At 42.2% G+C, this 20,135-nt stretch overlaps 1 protein-coding gene across 4 annotated transcripts in view; it reads left to right on the top strand.

Moving 5' to 3' along the window:
• ARHGAP6 (Rho GTPase activating protein 6) overlaps positions 1 to 6,056 on the top strand; it is a 312,268-nt gene extending 306,212 nt beyond the window's left edge. For all 4 annotated transcript variants that reach the window (XM_014882414.2, XM_014882415.2, XM_088160197.1 and 1 more), the window contains exons 11-13: positions 837 to 1,099; positions 3,117 to 3,197; positions 3,961 to 6,056. In XM_014882414.2, coding sequence (XP_014737900.2) covers positions 837 to 1,099; positions 3,117 to 3,197; positions 3,961 to 4,667 — 1,051 coding nt within the window. In that variant the 3' untranslated portion in view covers positions 4,668 to 6,056. The remainder of the gene's footprint in view (positions 1 to 836; positions 1,100 to 3,116; positions 3,198 to 3,960) is intronic.
• The last annotated feature ends 14,079 nt before the right edge of the window (positions 6,057 to 20,135 follow it).

The following is a 20,135-nucleotide window of genomic DNA, read 5'->3' as shown; positions in this document are numbered from 1 at the left end:
TGTTCCCAGCACATTTCAAAAATGAGTTGTCTCTCTGATCTTTGGCTGTACTTAGGTGGGAGTTGTGTTTGCCTTTTCTTGGCAAAAATAAACGCAGTTTATGTTGTTGGGGGTGTGAAGGTGAAAAGGTAAAAGAAGTTGTAGAAGATATCAGTGGAACCAGTTGTTTGATGCTCAGTCATAAGTACAGTAAATACATCTGTTTGTCCCCTGTAGAATATTTACCTTCCTATGTCTCTAGAAGAGGATTGTTCTCATAGTGTGAAAGGCAAGCTGAGTGCTTGATTTCTCTATGCAAAACTTCAGAATACAAGAATTTATTTTAGCATACTGCTTTGAATCAAGTTAATCTTTCCTATCATGCCTTCAGTTTTATTGTTGCCACAAGTCACATTGTCAAGGTAACATAAGGAATTGATTCACTGCTTAGTTTCCTCTGGTTTACTGTACAGCTGTGTGGGTTTTTTGTTGTTTTCTTTCTTGACAGCAACATCTTTTGATTTTGAGTGGCCTCTGCTGGCCACTTCATGGCAAAAGCTTTACTCATGGAAAATCCACCTCAATAACTGTTTCTGAAGTGTTTTCATTTCAGCAGCTGTGACCATTCTTGTGTATTTGATTTTATCTGTATGATCATAGAATCATAGAATGGTTGGGTTGGAAGGGACCTTAAAAGTAATCTAGTTCCAAGCCCCCTGCCATGGGCAGGGGCACCTTTCACTAGACCAGATTGTTCAGTGCCCCATCCAACCTGGCCTTGATGTCAAACTGCACCTGTAACTGTGAGCATGATGCATTTTGTTATTAACAGTAGTTTTTTCATCAAAATTTCTCAGGAGCCCTGAGATGCTGCGGTCAGAAGGTTCCTACTCCACAGGAGAAAGACATTCTTCCACAGACTCCAACAAAGCTTCCAGTGGTGACGTCTCCCCTTATGACAACAACTCCCCGGTGCTGTCTGAGCGCTCGCTGCTGGCAATGCAAGAAGAAGTTGCCCGGAGCCCAGATAAGCTGTACAAGGTACCTGAGCAGTACACGCTGGTTGGACACTTGCAAAGTAAGCCAAAGGAGAATTCTTCTGCATCACAGGCTGCCAAAGGTATAGTGCATCCTGCTTGTGTCCCTCCTCATCAGTGGCTGATAAAGTTTTCCTGAAATAATTGGAAAATGCTGAATTTGTATTGTCAGCTACCAGGATTTGAGGAGCAATAGTGTAAATAACCTTATTTAAAAAGTGACAGGCCAGTATCCTTTTTTTCTGTATTGAGCCTAAAGGATCTGTGCTGAGTCCTTCTCATTAGCTCAAGGGATGCTCTTCGTATGGCATTTCTCAAAACTTGGAGGTATTATTTAGGAATGCAGAACTATGTATGTCCAGTTTTTCAGCCTGTCTGTGACAGCATGGCAAAGTCTAGTCCTGATCCATTGGACCTACAAGGTCATGGTCCAGGCTTTGGAAAAAGCTTATTTTAAGATTTCAGGCACAAACTTCCTCCAGTTGTAAAGAATTAACTCTACACCCACTCACTTGAAAATATAGCTGAGCTGTACAGCTTTACATCTGCAACCAATTACACACTGAGCATGCTAGTGCAGGGATCCATTATTCCTGTAGCTACCTGGGGAGTGCATACCTGAATGATTTCTTTGGTCAAGAACTGTGGTTTAAACTAAGAGCTCACCAGCACTTCAAGATGCTTTTCCTATAAAAATATTCACATTAAAAAATTGTCATCCATGAAACTTATGCTTAGTGAGCCAAACTTTAAGAAATTTCAATGCTTAGGGATGCACATAACTGGTGGTATTTTTAAAACCACTTAATTTCTGATGTACTGCCTAGGCACTTAATTCCCTTTGGAATTAATGGGATTTAGACTAATATCTCAATTACATGCTTTATAAATGCCAATTGGAATTTATCTTCTGTATTCAATATCTAAATCTCTGAACAGGTTTAAGAATTTGGTCAGATTTCTATTAAGTTACGAACAGGAAATTACATGAAGTTTTATCGTATTAACCATCTTTTGGACTTTGATATGCATCACAAAGGTACTGGACCATGAAAAATTAGGAAATTCCTCTACTGACTAGTGGAATCAGAAAAAGGCATTAAACTGTTTATAACCTATCATTTCATTAAATCTTTGTTCTGTGGCTGCACTTCTGGGTAAGATTGGCAGCATCCTTGGGTTGATAGAGCATGCCTTACAGTAACCCCTGGAGCTGGGGCTGCCTGAGTGAGCTTTGCCAGAAACTACCTTTTGTGGACCAAATCCCCCTGTTCTTGTGCAAATTCTCTGACTTCAGCAAGGCAGAGGACTTAAGGATTCAGCAAACTCAGGCACCTGCCCCTACAGAGCTTACTGAACCCATTGCAGGATCTGATCTTGAAACAAGCAGCTGTGAGCAACTACATAGAATCAGAATGCAAGGGTTTGAAATGGACCTAAAGATCATCAGTCCCAACCTCCCCCTACCACGGCAGGGACACCTCCCATTAGATCTGATTGCTCAAGGCCTTATCCGGCCTAGTCTTGAACACTGCCAGGCTTGGGGCATCCAAAGCCTCTCTGGGCAACCTGTTCCAGTGCCTCACCACTCTCACAGTAAAAAATTTCTTCCTAATATCTAACCTGAATTTCCTCACTTGCAATTTGCACCCATTACTCCTTGTCCTATCACTATAGTTCCTGATGGAGAGTCCCTTGCCGGCTTCCCTCTCAGCCCCCTTGAGATACTGGAAGCCTCTTACAAGGTCTCCCTACAACTTTCTCTTCTCCTGGCTGATCAGCCCCAATTTACTCAGCCGGTGTTTGTAGATAAAGGTGCTCCAGTCCTCTTACCAGCATCATAGCTCTCCTCTGGATTTTTTCCTTCATTTCCATGTCCTTATGCTGTGGTGACCATAACTGTACAGACTACTCCAGGTGGGGTCTCACATATGAGAAGTTCATGTTAGATACACAGTGAAGGTGCCACTGGATGTTAATGACTCTGATACATTACATAAGGTTTTACCTTTCTATTTACGTATTTCTAAATAATGTCTGTAAGAGGATTGATTTTTTTGATTTTTTTTAAATCTTTTCCCTGCTCTTACTGCTGTTTAGAGGTTTCTGAAGATCATTTTGATATCTGGGGCACTTGGCATTCAACGCTGAAAAGTGGCTGCAAAGATCCAGTAATCACAGGTAAGTAATTTCTCAATTTTAAAGCCAAATCTAGCAAAGAAAAAAATCAACTCCTTGTTTTCAAGAAATCACTGTGTAATCAGGAGAATTCACATTGTCCAGAGCTGGACTTTTAGAATGTGACTCTTAAGTAGAACAGTGGTTATACTTCTCTGTATTCAGTGGAATACAGAAAACAGCAACATTTCAAACAGTCAAATCTAATTTTAAAAGTCATTTTTAAATTGCTTCAAGAAATAGTTTTGAATTCTTCTAGAACACAGAGAATCATAGAACCATAGAGTGATAAGGGTTGGAAGGGGCCTTAAAGATGATCTACTCCTAACCCCCCTCCTTTGGGCAGGGACACTTCCAACTAAACTGGGTTGCTCAAGGCCTTGAACACTGCCAGGGTTGGGGCATCCCCAGCCTCTCTGAGCAATCTGTTCCATTGTTTAACCACCTTCACAGTAAACATTTCTTCCTCATATCTAACCTGAATTTCCCCTCTTTCAGTTTGTACCCATTACTCCTTGTGCTGTCACTACAGTTCCTGATGAAGAGTCCCTCTCTGGTTTTCCTGTCAGCCCCCTTCAGATACGGGAAGGTGCTGGGAGGTTTCTGTGCAATCTTCTCCACTCCAGGCTGAACAGCCCCACCTCTCTCAGCCTGTCCCAGCCCCCATTCCTCTTCTGCGGTGTGATACAAGGGAAAAGCAGTAGCTTGTTAAAAGCCACGTGAATGGTTCTGCAGACTCATGTTGTGATTCTGACTCTTCCCCCAGGTTCTTACGGGAACATCTATGAGAGCAGCTCGCTGCGGCCCGGACAGTGCTCCCTTTCCCAGGGGAACCTGGCCGCGTGTTCCCCTCGGTGGCAGGGCAGCTCCTCGGAGCTGGACAGCGGCCGGCAGGTGATGCGCAGGAGCCAGACGACAGCTGCCATTCCCGAGTGCCAGCTCCAGCCCCTGGGGTCTCGGCTGTGCACTCACCCACGCAGTGAAGTTGGCTGCAGGAGTTCAGAGCTGTCCCACTCCAGGTCGGAGCAGCACTTGACTTTGAGCAGTGTGGAGGACCTCAGTGAGCACGACTCGAGCGCGGTCTGTTTGCAAAGCGCAGCCAAGCCCTCCTACAGGAAAGAGCGGCCGCCACCCCCTTACCCAGGCCCAGCAAAAACAAGCTCTGCCTTGCCGCAGCGCTCGGGTGTTTCCTCAACTCTGCACTCTTTGTGGAGACTTCAGCGCCCAGAGAAAGGTTCAGGGCTGAGAGCAGCTGGAGGGCCACCAGGCAGAGCCCCTGACCCGGCCACCCCCAGGCAGGAGCAGCCGGGCCCGCACACACAAGCGGGTCACAGCTATTCCACAGCACCTCACAGCCAGAACAGTAAAAGTGTTTCAGAGGCGGACTGGAATGAGTGGCAAAGGGAGAGGTGGCAGATTTGGGAGCTGTTATCAGCTGATAACCCTGATGCCCTCCCAGAAACCCTTGTATGATCTGACTCTGTGGAACTGCCGCTCATACCCGTGCCTCCGACTCATAGGAAAACAACGGTGACATTGGAAAACAGGGAGGGCTTGTTTGTTTTATACCAACTGTATTGCATATACTTTTTTTAACTTTGTTCACTTTAATTTCTTAACAGCACTGTCAAGCAGTTAATTTACAAATACAGTATGTTCCTGTTTTTCAGCAAGCATTTGAGAAAAAACAAGGTGAAAACTTCAGTGTAATAACTCTGTATGCATATGCTGTGTATATGATAAAACCGTTGCTTTGATGTTGCTAAAAATGTATTTATATATCTGCAGTTTTGATGATTGTATATTCTGTAATGGGTATTGTATGATAATCATGTTATGTTTTCATATACAGATGTCAATCAATCATGACTGCTTTTTTTAAAAAAATCACTGAACTTACATTACCATGATATGCATTGGAATTCTATAGAAAGTGCACAAGCTGGTTTCTGTGCTTATATATATATATTAAAAAAAAAAAAAAAAGCTGTTAAAGGGGAAAGTTGTACTTCTTTTCACTGCCTTTTGGAAAACACTAAAATAAAGTGGAACATGAAAAGCCATATATTTTATAAGGGTAGTAGTGAGCTTAGAGGGGGAAATACAAAATATTTTTTTCTTATACATATGTTTTCAAAAAACTTTAAAATTTGGTACAAGATTGTAAAAGTATTTTTTTAGATTCTGGTAGGAAGCAGCTCAGAGAATCTAAGAACACTGTGCCTAAACCAACTAAGTATGTAGTGCAAAGTCTGCCCTCCCATTCTAAAGGAAAACCAATGTTATATATGCAGGATATAATATATATATTTATAAATGTATGATTTTATGTATAGTTTTAAAACAATAAACTGGAATCCAAATTTTAGAAAACCAAACCTAATAAATTGAGATGCATAACACTGAGAAAGAATATGGCTTTTCCTTTGAAATAACAAAGCTCCAGCATTAAGAAAGTTAGAGAAAGGAAAAAAATGCAGACAGGCACATGAAAGGGAGACAAGTAGAGTTTCAGAAATGAACATGACATTTGGAGAAGCTCACAACTGTGTTTCTATAAATATTGTGCCAAAGTCTGGGTCAGCCACACCTCCTGGGTAGCTGTATGTTGTGTTAAATGTTGCTGTTTTATACACGTTGCTTTTCAGCTGCAGAGCCGTTGTTGGGCAGTGGGTGGCAATGCACTGCAGCGTTCCAGAGAAATTCCTTCTTAGCACTCCATAAGGGAAAGTGTATCATATCAAAATAATTTTATAAAACATATTAGTCTTAATTTTAATGAAGTTGAAGGCTTATTCAGTGATGTTGTCTTTAAGTTCTATCTTGTGCCATAATGATGGAATAAAAAGCTAAGTAAAACAATGAGCATATTTTTTGCTCTTTTTTTTAAGTAAGTTTATGTGATATTGATGTGTTTTTATACATTCTTGAGTGTCTCTATCAAAAACATCTAAAAGACTTAGGAGACTAAGGGCCACCTTCAAATGCAACTTAAATATACAAGATTCAAGGTTTTACTTTAGTTTGAGGTTTAAAATCCATCATATAAAGAGTCCTTCCCCTCATATCTCCATTTTCCAAGTAAAGTTATAAGATAAAAGCACCAAGCCAAGTAGAAAGGGGCAGGATTTGGCCTTTGACTGTTGTAGCTCTTTTTATGCAGAATAAGTATCACTCTCTTCTGGTCGTTGCAAGACTTTTCCAAATGTTATTGTGGTATAAGACTTGATAGGAGAAGATTCTTGTGTGTCCCTTGTTGCAGCAGCCCTGTGTCAATTTATCCCAAAATAAAGGCACTCCACCCCAAATTAAAATGATTGTGGAATATAAGGAAAGGCAAACTTGAGCTCTTGCAATCTTCACTATTTGATCTTGCCTCAGTATTACTCTAGGCTTGGTACAGGTTTGCTACATGGAATTATTTCCCAAGTACTCCTCAAAACCAGTTATAGTGTAAATCTTGCTGCAGAAGATACTGTATTCACTAGATGTCCATCTCTTCATTTTAAACCCTTCTAAAAACAGGAGCACTGCACCCTGTTCAGTGAAAGATGTCTGAGACTTACTTAGCCTCAGGAAAATATTGCCTTTTGCCACTCCCTATCCCTGTATGTATTTATATTTGTATATCTGTATATTACCGTCTACATAGAGTTTATGCAACAAAAGATGAAAACAAAAGGCAAGACAAAAGACAAGACCACTGCTGGAGGACAGCCTTGTGTGCACACTTTTCAATAGATTGTCATGTGGAAGAGAAGAGATACAAAATAAATTCCAATAAATTAAAGTAATGTTTGGCAAGACTACATAATTTCTGTCATTTTCATTTGAACAGGACGAAGTAGAATTATCATGAGCAGGTTAAGAATGTAAGTTTTAGTTTTCAGTCTTTCCAGACTGAAATCAGTGACATAATTTAAAAAAAAAATTTCACAAGAAAGGTAGCCATGAAAGCTTGTTTCTAGTTTTATGTTGGGTGATAGATCTGTGTGGGATATCCCATTTTAGCTCTCTAAATGATCCTATGACACATGCTCTTGAATAGCCATAAAACCCATTTTACAGGGAAAGTCTCTAGTGTGAGGGTATCAGAGCTTTTCTCGGACTCTCTCCCTTGGGAGGAGGATTCCTGTCTTAGGAAAGGGGTCATGGGCCTGTGCTTTAATGAAGAGGTAGAGAAGGCCCCCTCTGGAGGTCTTGAGGCCTCTGGGCAAACTCAATTTCCCTCCAATCACTTCTTATCACACCACACTAGTTCACACCTATAATTATAAATAAACCCCTTTCCCCTCCTGGGCTGAACTACCTCTCTCATGAGGTGTCTCCCAGGTGGGAGGAGGGATGTGCTGCACTCACAGGTGAGCCCAGGAAAGATGGGCTGTGAGTGCTCCAAGGACAGGGTGCCTGCGAGTTGCCCGTGGGGCAGGGGTTGCATTTCTGCTGCAGAAACAAAAAAATGCACGTATCCAGTCCAACTCTAGGTACAAGCCTGTCAGCCAGGGGAGAACGAAAAGACAGACTTTAAAATACTACTTTACAGATTACTGTTGCTGCCATCGTTTAAGACAAGCTGTGATTTCACTGTTGCATTGTGCATTCTCATGCTCCCCAGCTGAACGGTCAGTTGTGCCTTCTCCCTCTTCCCCAGCTTACTGTGCCATCCCTTAGACCAACTCATGGAGTGTTGGAACTCTGGAAACTGAGGGTTTTGGATTTTCTGTGCTAACCCTCAAGAAAACACAGCTTTTGACCTGAAGCTTTGGAGAAGACTCCCAAAATTGAGTAATAGAACTAGAATCACTAGTGTGTAGTTTAAATAAAAGTGTCTAATATCACATGGTAGAAGATTTAAAATTTAAGGTTTTAGAATATGAAAGCATGTGAAAGACAAAATGGAAGTTTTGGGGCAGAATTTTCTTTCTTCTTCACCTTCTTCTTCATGAATCTAAGTAAGATCTTGTTTTAATGAATAAAAAAATTCCACATTCCAATTCACAGTGTTTAGTTATTGGGTCAAAAGGAAAAATAATTTAGGTGTTAGTTCCTAATTGAACTGTTAGGCCTTAAAAGGCCTTGCAACGAAAAAGATACATCACCATTTCACTATTTTTAACTTATTAGCTGAAAGTGCTGTAGCACTCACTATAATATAGATAAAAATTAATAAACATCTAAGTACGAACACAAAATGCCATCGCTTGAACTTTTAAATCCCAACTCTAGCAAAAGAAAAAAACCAGTAAAAATGGAGGGAAGAGTTCCAGGGCTTGTAGATCTGGCTGAAACTTGTCCTGAGCAAGGAACACATAAAATTCAGGTGGCTCTCACAAGTGATGGGTACAGGGGAGGAGGAGGGACAGGGTCAGAGATGGGAAGAGGAGAAGGGTGGGACTGGCTCCTCTGTCAGGTGCTTGAGCAACCTGAGGCTTGCTGCTCCATCCTGCAGGCAGGAGCCCAGCCCAGCACTTGAGAGTGGCTCTGAGATACAAACCTGAGCCAATCCAGCTGCTGCCTCGGGTACAGAAATCTCGAGCACTGTGCTGTCTCCACTGGGAGCCCAGGCTGCTACCATGACATAGATTAATGCCACTCAGAACTTCTCTGCTGTTGAAATGATGAGGGTCAGTGGGCTGGAATTTGTGGTTGTATGGTGCGGGGAGGGAGGCATTACCTGTTTTTTCACTGGTTTTGTTTCACAGGTCAGAAATCACAATTCCATCCTTTGGAACACCAGCTTGCCCTGTGTTGCTGGTCTGGCAGAGGATCAGGGACTTCTTTCTCCTCTGGGAAATACACAGGATGTCTGAGCTTCATGTTGCTCCTTTTCTCTGTCTCTCTCTTTCCCTCCCTTCTTTTTGCATTAAAAAAAACAAATAGTAGCTCCATTATGCAGTACTTAACCTTACAGAGCTGTGAAGCAGTGGAAATGGTTCTCAGTTGCATTAAAGGGTATTTTGACATCAGTACATCCTTTTACATCTCTGGGAACTGCCAAGCACTGCTGTGCTGCAGTTTCTACAGGGGAAAGAATCTGCAGCCACACAGTGCTGTTCCAGAGCTGTTCTAGGCATGTAGACACTCAGGCTACTGGGTCATAAAATGTACCCTCTCTGAGAATAGCTTTAATTTGTTTTTTTCTGGAGTGCAAAGCATCTCAAAAAGTTGTATCTGCATCTGGAAAATTTATTCACAGACTCCCTTTTTATTCAGTGGAAAGATGTGGGTATTTCTGTTGCCACGTTGATACAGCCTACATGTGTCTTTCTTTGAAGGACAGTCTCTTTTGAAGGGCTGGTTACTAGAAGGGCCTATTTTTTCCTTCCCCTGCCATATAAAGGGAGCCTAAATAAGTCACCCAAATACGGTAGCCCTCCAAGTTTGTTGGAGTGAATCCCACCCTGAGGGTCTAGTAAAACAGAAAATGGATGGTGAATGTTCTACACAAGTTTCCAGCTGCTAGGAAAAGTGGAATTTACCCAGAGGCTTCAGCATTGTGGCTCCTAGGTGAACCTGGGGCTAGTGGGGCTGGCAGAGTCAGTGTTGCTCCTGGGGCCTGGGGAGATGGAATGGTCAGCTCTGGGACAAATGCAGGTTTTTTGCAAAGTGAAGGAGAGATGCTGCCTGGTCTGGAATTTCACCTTTTTTTTGTTGTTGTTGTGTGACTGGTTGGTTGGTTGGTTGGTTGGTTTTTTAGTTGGATTTCTTTATTCACTGAAAGCTCTGTTTCCAAATGAAGTGAAAGTGTTAATGAACAGACTATGATTTAATTAATTTGTTCAATAACTTTAAAAATGAATATATGATTTCTGGAAGAAAGCTAATTTGGACATTTTATATACATATATATATAGTAGGGACGTGGCTTGTATTGATTCCCAAGTGGCACTGGCAAATGGAGACAGGCAGATAAAATCTTCCTTTTGAAAGATGGATGTTAATTCTCTTTCTTCTGCTTTTGAGAAAGTAAGAAGACTTTGTCTTTGCCACTGGAGTTTTAGGGTCAAAGAGAGAGGAGAGTAGGAAGGAGGGAGGAGGAAAGAGGATCCACTTCTCTCTTAAATTGCAGTTGGGAGGGGTGAAAGCATGTGCAGTATCTCCAGATGAGTGATTGTCACACTCTCTGAGTGAGAACTTCAGCCCCAGACTCTCTTCATTCTTCTAATGATTATTCAAACTTTTAAATAAAAGAGAATTACTTTTAACAGTGTCTCTTTTGAACAAAGGGGACATGAATAGTCACTTCAATCACCACTTCCTTTTGCAGGGTTTGCTCTATTCCATTTCCCTTTGTCTACTTCCAGCCATAGCTGTGGGCTTTAATTAAAAAAAAAAATTAAACAGGCCTGGGAAAAAAGATTTCTTTCTGCATCATCTTAATAAGAATCCAAATTTTGTCTGCTTTGGAAAAGGACTATTGGCCAACCAAAGCATCCTCTAGAGTACAGAAACTCTTCAACCATTATGAGAAACAACCACCTGACCCTGATTAGTGTCTTCAACTTCACAGAGGTGAAGTAGAGACACCATTCAAAAATAAAAGAGAGGAAGGAAGGAAGGAAGGAAGGAAGGAAGGAAGGAAGGAAGGAAGGAAGGAAGGAAGGAAGGAAGGAAGGAAGGAAGGAAGGAAGGAAGGAAGGAAGGAAGGAAGGAAGGAAGGAAGGAAGGAAGGAAGGAAGGAAGGAAGGAAGGAAGGAAGGAAGGAAGGAAGGAAGGAAGGAAGGAAGGAAGGAAGGAAGGAAGGAAGGAAGGAAGGGAAAGAAAAGTAAGAAAGTTAGTTCAGACTGAAAAGCACTTTATCATGAAGAAAATAACAAATGCATGTGGTAACCTGACAAGCAGGGTTACTGAAGTAAAAACACACTGTTCACTTGAGGACAAGAATCAAATGATCACTTTGGGGAGATGGAGTGTTGAATATGGAAGCAGCATCTGGCTTTTCTCCTAAAAAAAGGTTTAAAAGGGTGAAATGCTGAACAAACTCTTCCTTTCACCCAAGGCTATTTCTGTAGCTCCAAACAGCAGCTAAAGGTTACCAGCTGTGCTTTTGCCCAGGGTGCTATCGACATTGTGTAGTTGTGGCCTTATTTCTGAATATAGGGAGAGCTGGACCCTGAAAGAGCTCAGAGTTGCAAGAAGGCTCTTCTGAAATATTCCTTTAAAAAACACAAAAAGTCCTGGCTCCAGTATTATGAGCCAATTTTCAGTCTGTGAAAAAAAGGACTAAAATTAAAAGAAAAAGTTAGCTCTAAAGTAGCAGCCTCATCCCACTAGGGCTTTCAGTGGGTGATTGTTATTTCAGAGGAACCTATTGCTTATAGCTCTGACAGTGTTATAGCAGTGACTTACCAAGCAAGTGGTAGGACCCAGGGAGCTGGGAGGCTCCCCTGTCAAAGGAACAAAGATACTTTTAAAAATAAGCAAAGAAAGTAGGAGAAAAAGAAAGTTTGTAAGGCAAAGTGAATGCTGTATTTCCATGTCTGCCACTAAGAGACAAGTTTCCAAATCTTCAGGTTTTCCCATCCTTGAAGATTCAAGATTTGTAGTTGGAAACATTGAGAATTGGTGTAGTGGAGTAGAGCAAGGTCCAGAGAACCCAGCAGATGTGATGAGGCCCTGCTATCTTGCACGTTTTGTCCTCCATGGCACTGTGATTAATTCTGTCTGATCCTGGTGGTAGTGAGAAGATGAGTGTGAGAATATGTGTAAATTTTGAGCCTTGCTGCAGTGGCATTGCTACACAAATGCAGGGATAGAGTTACACAACCTTTTGTTCTACTTTTCTTCTGGTTTTAGGGCTCCTTTATTCTGCCTTGTGCACTAACCAAGACTGAAGAAGTAATCTTCAATATATCCCTCCTGTCATCTAGTGATTTGAACAATACTCCTGGGATATACCAGGAATTTTTAAACTCAGTATCTATCATTTTGTTCTCCCGTCCCTCTGGTTAGTGGGAGGGACCAAGGGCAATGCAGCAGCTGCACAGCACTCATCAATGGACCACACAGAACTTTCATGTCCTACCTTCCTCAAGCCTCTCCCACTGGACTGAATCCTGTGGGCAGGGTGGTGGTGTATGTGTGTGTGTGTGTGTGTCCCACAGCCCGTGATGGCAGAGCTTAGCTGAGAAGCTGATGCCTTTCCCCAAGGACAGGGAAGCACACCTGAAGATGTGCTGCCCAGTTCTCAGGATCTGTGTGGAAATTTCTGTGCCCTGGGATCCTTGGACAGCTGCTCAGCACTGAAGATTAAATTGCCTGAGCAGTTTTGGCTTGTATTGTGCTGAGACTCCAATACCCCAAGGGCTGGAGCATGTGAATATGGCCATGGTGTTTAAAGGCACAGGGAGATTGGGGAAGCTTCATGTGCCCTGTGCCAGCACCACATTTTGTGCTGGGAGTAAATAGAAAACCTCATACTCTGAGGCAGCCCTTTGGACACGTTCAGACACCAAATGAGAGTCTTCCCTGAGAGCCAGACAAGCTGATCCAGGAGCCTTGGAAAAGCGGCAGTGTTGCAGCTGCAAAATGAGCCCTTGCTAGCTGGTACCAGAAACTTCTGGTTCACTCCTCTTGCAGAATAATGGGGAAGTGCCAAAGGGAGTGGCTGAAAAGAAATTAAGGATTCCAGAGGAACATCTCTTTTGGTAAAGGAAATTCATCACTCCTGCACCTGCCCACAAGGAGATATCCAATTGCCACTGCAGGTATGCCCTGAGAAATGGTGGTGATCTCACATCCTCCTGGGATGGGGCAGGGGAGTGCTCAGCTCCCTGCTACGAGAGCTATGCCTGTGGTGTGTGTCCTGATTGTGGTTGTTGTGGGGGGTCTTGGTTTTATTTACTATTTCTCTGCTCTGATCCTTTGTCCCACTGATCTTCATATGCACAGGGAATGTAGGATCTGCCTTGTGTACAAAAGAGGGAGCAGAAACTTGCACTCCCCTGTGAGGAGAGCTGTTCAGAAGATTTTTGGTTTAATATTTATACTACCCTCAGGCAATTTTCTACTCTGTGTTTTAAGGGAGTGGAGAGGGAGTACATGTAATTGTTGTTTCCTCTGGTATCAAGGGATTAGCTTAAGGCCATGGATAAGAAGCATCAGGGATGCAGATGGCAGTGGAAGAATAAAAGTAACCATAGGAGACTGGGAAGACAGCCCCACCATCCCTTTACATAGAAAAATTTTTTTAAAAATCTTCTATGACTGTTTTTCCTTCAAGCAAGTAAGAAATACCCCATTAAAAGAATTTTATAAAGCATCTTAGTCTTAATTTTAATGAAATTGAAGACTTATTCAGTGATGTTGTCTTTAAGTTCTTTGAGTTAATTCTGATCAGTCCCCACCCAGTGGATTGAGACAGAACTGAGTGCAGTATAAGGCAAGGAAATAAATTTGTGCACCAAATACAATAAAACAATGCTATTAAGGTTTGTATGCCATTTTCTGCTATACCAAAGCTCATATCAGTCATAATGGAAAAATGTGGATAACTTCTGCCTAATTCTGGATATTTGCCAAAACATGCACAGTGAACCACTGTGAACCCCTGAAAACTAAAAGGAATAGGATAAGATCAGAGTTTCCAGGTCATGATTTGTGTTTACGACTTAACATCAAGTACTATCCTCCTTCTTATTTTTTTCCCCTTTTAAAAGAAATACTTAGTGTTTCTATAAACTTTCCAGGCATAGCAGGAGGGCATTTCTCTGCAGTGCTGCATATTATAAAAGGGCAGCAAACACTTCTGCATGTCCATTGTAGGGCTAGTTTTGGACTCAATGTCAAAAGCCAAAAGCTGCCTTGTGCTGACCTACAGGTTTGCATTTACCTCTGGAAAAACCTTAAAAGGTTTCTTAGGTGGAAGGGAGACAGAAAAAGAAAACACGAACTACAGTCATGATGCTTTTGCCACTTGGTGCATGTCCACATCTTTGTAGGCAGTTTGGTGGATTTGCCAGTGCTGTGGAGACAGCCCTCACTTGCAGCAAACACCTCTCCACTCTCACTGCCACTCTGAGGAGCACACCAAGCCTGTGTGTCACCATCAGTGCCAGCTGGGCACAACCCTGTGTGGCTGCAGCAGGAGTGACGCTGACCCTTCCACAGGACCCTGGGACTCTGCTATCTCCACACCCTGGGTCTCCATCTCTCTGTGGCTCTGATCCCCCCACAGCACATCCCTCCCTGCCTGGGGGTTTTGTGCAGAACAAGACTGTGCCAAGGGGTAGGTGGGCAGGACATGAGCCCCAGGATTTTTGCATCCTCAGCTCAGCTGCAGGCAGGATGCATCTCTCACTGCCAGCCCACAGGCTTTGCTGTTACCCTGTCAGATCCAGTGATTGGAGAACCCTTTGTAGAGCAGGGATGAGATTATACCATAAGGATTAGCATCTCATACTCAGGACTTCTTACACTTGTTTCCAATCACCCAGCAGGGAATGTTGTTTATTCGGCAGGCCTGTGCAAACACACTAGCAGGGCAACTGGAGCAGACCTTTCTGCTTAGAGAGTTTATGCTCACTGCACAATTGTGTTGATGTAAACCCATTATATTGGCATCAACAAGAACCGTGCTGAATACCTTAGTTCTTCCACCCAGCAAACAGGCTGCTGGGCTGAGTTCCTCATGGCTGCAGCCAAAACTCTGCCAACCTTGTCGCCTGTGAACTAGATGTTCAGTGAGGAGGGAGACAAGAAAAAAAACTTTTCTTAAAATACACCCATACAGGCCTTTCCTTTCAGCTTTATAGTTTTATTCAGTAAACTAAGATAGAAGTCACATAGCAAGATCAGCAGAAAACTCAAATATCTGCTGCATGTCAGAGCCTGTGGATCTTTTCTTTAAAGTTTGAGAGTTTTGGACCATGTTCCCACAAAGGGATTAACCAGAGAAAGAGTCTCATTGCCTAGCTCTCTCTGCCAGTCTGGGGGTTTAAACTACCTTTCATGTTTCCTGAACATTATACTCTTGTAGATACAGCAGAACAGACATAAAATTAGCTTTGCTTGTGGGATCTTTTCTAAGGGCATTAAGTTCTGCTTAAGTGTTTCCACTTGTTGTTGGCACATGTTTAACACCAGAGCCACTGTGGAGAGAATACTGAATGGTTGGGCTGCCAAACAAAATCAGTTTGGGGATTCATGTTAATAGGATGGCACTGCAAGCAAGAACAGACTCATGTAATACTGACCATTTCATCCGACTGAATGCAAGGAACTATCATTTGGAGAACTGAGATTTCAGCTGTCAGAAGTGTAAAGCAAGTGTGTGTGCTGTGACAGAAACAGCAGCCAGACCTTTGTTCAGGCAGTGCCTGAAGCACTTGATGGAATTGTAAGTGCAGTGTCCCAGGAAATGTCCTCATGGCTCGCATCAGAGGTAATCTGTGCCCATTAGAATGACTTTATTTTAGACATCCATTCCTGGATATTGTAGGGGGCATATAAGGACATTGCATGTATTATCACAGGATAAATCCTTGCAGGGCCCCAGGTGTGGCTAGGGTGCTTTCCCAATGTTTTGGAAGAGCACCTGGGGAAGAGCAACACTGTATCCCTCCTTTCAGCTCTTCTGTCATCCCAAGCATGAGGTGGGCCACATCCTAATGCCTGTTCTCACAGGCAGGAGCAATCCTAAAATGTTTCTTAGTATTTACCTCCATATAACGTGATAGATGCTCCGCAAAGTGAATGAGGTGGGCTCAGATGAACATCCTGTGATGTGATGTAGTAGTTTAGAAAGGACTTCTTATACCATAAACTTTCAGGCAGCATGAAATAAAAATACACAAAGTCTCCTTTCAGAATTTTTAACTGACGTTGCTTCCCTAGCTACCCAAAATATTTGGGTTTTGCCTTATTTTTCTCTCAAGACAAACCTTTTCATAAGCAAATGTCCCATCTTTGGTAGCATCCCAGCTGCACTGCTACCCCTGATTGTGCTGTGGTGTCATGGACATCACCTGGGATTGCTGAATTGCACACTGGCAACTTGTTCTCTCATGGTCTGGGAAGGCCACTGTATCCTGAGCCCTGGGATGATGGAAACATCCACACAATTTCCCAAAACTCTCCTTTTGGAAGCTCTATCTGGAAAAGTAGATTGGGTTGCAATTGTTTGTTAGTGATTCCTGAGGCCTCCGTTATCATGGAAGCCAAGAGCATATGTGGTGGAGCAGGAGGTTTAGCTTCAACCTTGCTGATCCCAACACCTTCTGTCTTAGCCAAATAGGGAGTTACTCTGGATGTTTTGCAATGTAAAACATCGGGATGAGTATTCCAAAGCAGCCCATCACTATGTCAGGAAGCTCTAGGATTTTGAAGAGGATGATGAGCTATGGCTTTCAGGCAGGCTGTTGAAATCTACTGTGTTCACACAGTACTGTGATGGGATAACTATACCCCTACTAGTTCAACAGCCACCTACAGCAGTTTGGAGATTTTCGTATACCTATGCTTAACCTACTCAGACAAATAACCATTTTAATTTTTTTCAGAGCCTATCCCTATCAAAGGAATCCTTGCTTGCCCTCTTTCATCCCACGAACATTTTCTTTCCACAAAATCTCTGGGACTCCCCCCAGAAACTGGGTATTAGTGCTTAAGGTCCTGCAGCAACTGAAGGCCTTCTGTACTGTGTTTTCTGGCTTAATCCATCTCAGCTAAAGGATAATCCAGTGACCTTTTGCTTCCCTGACTGACAGTGGTGCATGTGTTCATGACAGGGAGTCCCAGCACCCCTCACTGATGTAGCCAGACGCAGGAAGGGTAACAAATGCTTTGTTGATGAAGTTCAGTCCCCCAGAATGTCCCTCATTTTAGTACTGAGTTGCAGAGAAAGCTGCTGGGCAAGTGGTTAAGTCCTTTGCTCTACTGATTTTGTGTAAACCCCTCCTTGGGACTGGTATTATAGGAAATGTCTTTCCTCCCTACAAGTCATCCCATTGTGCCAAGGGCAGTTGCTGTGCTTCTCATAAAATTGTTTATGAAAAAAAATCCTTGTTTTCTCTGTGTTTTGTATATCTTTGTTCCTCTTTTCTGTCCTGTTGTATACTTCATGCTTTCCATGCCTCTACATTTCTCGGCCATGAACCCCACAGGAGCTTTGACACTGCTCAGTGTGGAGTTGTCTTTAGGGGCCATCCTGTGCTCAGCACAGTGAAATAAGGATGGTGAGTTGGAAGATAAGGGTTTATCTGCATCAGGATCTACAGTACATACACGTGTCACTGCTCTAAGGGACAGAGATGGAATATGAATATTTTTTCTACTCAGGGAGCATTGAAGAGAAGGGGTGATTTCACGGCTATACAACTTCCTCTAGAACTGCTCTCCTCTGAGCCCATTGTAAGAAATCTCACCCAGAGGGTCAATATTATCTTTCTTACTCTATAAAACAATGAGCAATGTACTAGATTGATTTGGTAAGATCAGTAACTCTCTCAAACTCAGGATATTAGTTGCAGGTTTATTTTCTGTAACTATATAAAAAGTTCTTTTTAAATATGTTAACAATGAATGGTTCCTTATTAGGACCAAAAAATATTTTATTTAGTAGATGGAAAAACTATTCTGCCTCAAGAGATAAATGCTCTTATGAAGTGCTGCTTTTGTATAGGCAAGCCTGGAGGGATGGGCTGACAGATTCTCTTTAATCCCCTTGGAAACAGGGCTGGGGAGAGGGATTATTTCCTTCAAGGAAAAATGCAGATTTGGCACCCTAAAGCTATGTGTCTGAACTTGCTGGGTAGCGTGCATTCTGTTGTTTTATGCTTCGTGAATAGGAGGGAGTCAGGCATCTTTGCAATTTGCTCAATAGCCAGTCCAGCAGGAATGTGAAAGACCAGGTTTTGACAACTTTCTCTTCCTGAGCAGGAGTTTAAACTCTTTTCCCTCCTCCTCCCATCCCATTTTTTTGAGGGCAGGTCATGAAATGCAATGCTAAAGTGTATTTGCAGACTCAGGGTGACCTGGTAGTGCTATGTCATCCATTATTAATGTGCAGATATTAGAAAAAAGTAGGCAACAGTACTGAGAGGTGAGACATGCTGGCAGTGTGAGACATAATGCAGTTCCTCCTCCAGGCAGTAGTCCAGTGTTTTCCACAAAGTTCTGTGGTGTGAACAAGAGAGTGAGGGAATTGTGCCCAGACAACCCTTATCACTTGAAGAACAAAGCAAGTAGAAGGCAGATGATAAAAATTAAATAACCTTACATAGAGAATGAGATTTAAACTAAATTTTACATGCCTCAGGTAAAAGTCCTCAATATTTGACTGACAGTGTGTATTTGGGGGGGGGCACCAGAGCTGACTGAAATTTTTGGTTTAGGTTCTGACAAGTGTTTGCTTGATTTGGAATGAAATGTGGGATTATTTCCAAGAAAATGAAACCAAAATTTTCAGTGACATGTTCTTTATTTTGGCCTAAAGACCAGCTCTTGAACTGGAAATATCCATTCCAGGGCACATGATGGTGCCTAGCAGCAAAGTGCTCATTCAGGTGCAAGATGGATAAAAGCAATAGTGTGGCCTTCAGGCTGCTGAGCCAGGGTTGCCCAGGTATCTACAGGACAGAAATTCTGGTTATGGCTTGCACAAGAAATAAGTTCTTAGAGCAAGTAAAGAAAAACATATCTTCTCTCTCTTTCTTTTCCTTATCTCAGATATTTTGGACCATGCTGAAATTTTGGTCTTAGAGGCATAACCATTCAGTGAATTCTATATTGGTTCCTTGCCAAATAATCTGAAAGAACTGAAGAAAACAGAAAAGCATTGCCCTAGGTGGAGTAAGAGCTTTTATTCCTCTTGTTAGTTCTCATGGTCACTTACTGAACACAACAATTCAAAATATACATAATTTACTTTGTATGCACTGCACTCCTTTTGGTGTCTGAAGGTTTATACATAATATGTAAGAAATCTCAGAGGGCGATAAAATGTTTTGCTTCTTTGAAGTGGAAACAACTGAACTCCCTCTAGGATTTTTGGAACAAGACCATGTGAAACACTAGGCTATTATTTGCAAAGTTGGCCATGTAAATTTGAAAACTGAGACTTTCTTCCAGGTGTGTCTTTAACCCGTTTTTCTATTGTAACATTAAAATCTGGCCCTCACAAGCAGCAGAATGATGGTTAAGAAATCTGTATTTACTAAAAACATACAAGACACTTAGTATGTTCAGTCCTTGCAGTGAACTTTTCTGCCTTCAGAGTTGGCTGTGAGCATTAGTGTGAATGCAGATGAGAGCACCTGCAGGTATAAGGAAGTCATATTAAAATTATTAGTGGTCCTTGAAAATAGATGCTTTACACAATGAAACTTTAGCAGAAAAAGAATGTAGTCTATCAAGAGGAGGAAACAACTGGTATTTTCAAGAGAAAAGTTTCCAAATATGATTGATACAACTTCAGTCTGTAGTATATGTCTGTAGATAAGTAAAGGTTGGGGTAGGAATGAGGGAATAACCATCGTGTCAGTCCTTTAACCTAAGGAGATTTTATCATATCCTGTATCTTTCCAGCTGATTGAAATATTCCTGTGCCAGTTTTAAAGCCATTGGAGACAGATGTGTACACATTTTTGGAAGCCCTACTTAACAACCTTTGTATTGTCAATGACCACCTCGGACCTATCTGCAGCAAATGGATGTTAAAAATCTCGAAATATCTCTCTTAAGACTGGGAGCTTTGCCTTGGTAGTCAGCCTGGATGTCTGCTCTTTCCTCACCTGCATGCAGTGTAGCACCTGCACCACTCAACCCTCTTCTTGCCACAAGAGCAAAGCTGCAGGTGTGCTCATAAGAAACCTGCCTGCACACATGCACGTTTCCCCTTTTTCCTCAGTTCGTGCTGAAGGTACAGCTATCTAGACTGTTTTGGCTTATGAGACACATGACCATTAACCAGTTCATTTATATTTTACACTGCATTTCACATAA

This window comes from Sturnus vulgaris, chromosome 2 (genome assembly GCF_052056855.1).
Source record: "Sturnus vulgaris isolate bStuVul1 chromosome 2, bStuVul1.hap1, whole genome shotgun sequence".
Classification (NCBI taxonomy): Eukaryota; Metazoa; Chordata; class Aves; order Passeriformes; family Sturnidae; genus Sturnus; species Sturnus vulgaris.
The sequence above is the reverse complement of the archived record's forward strand: the minus strand, read 5'-3'. Positions and strand labels throughout refer to the sequence as shown.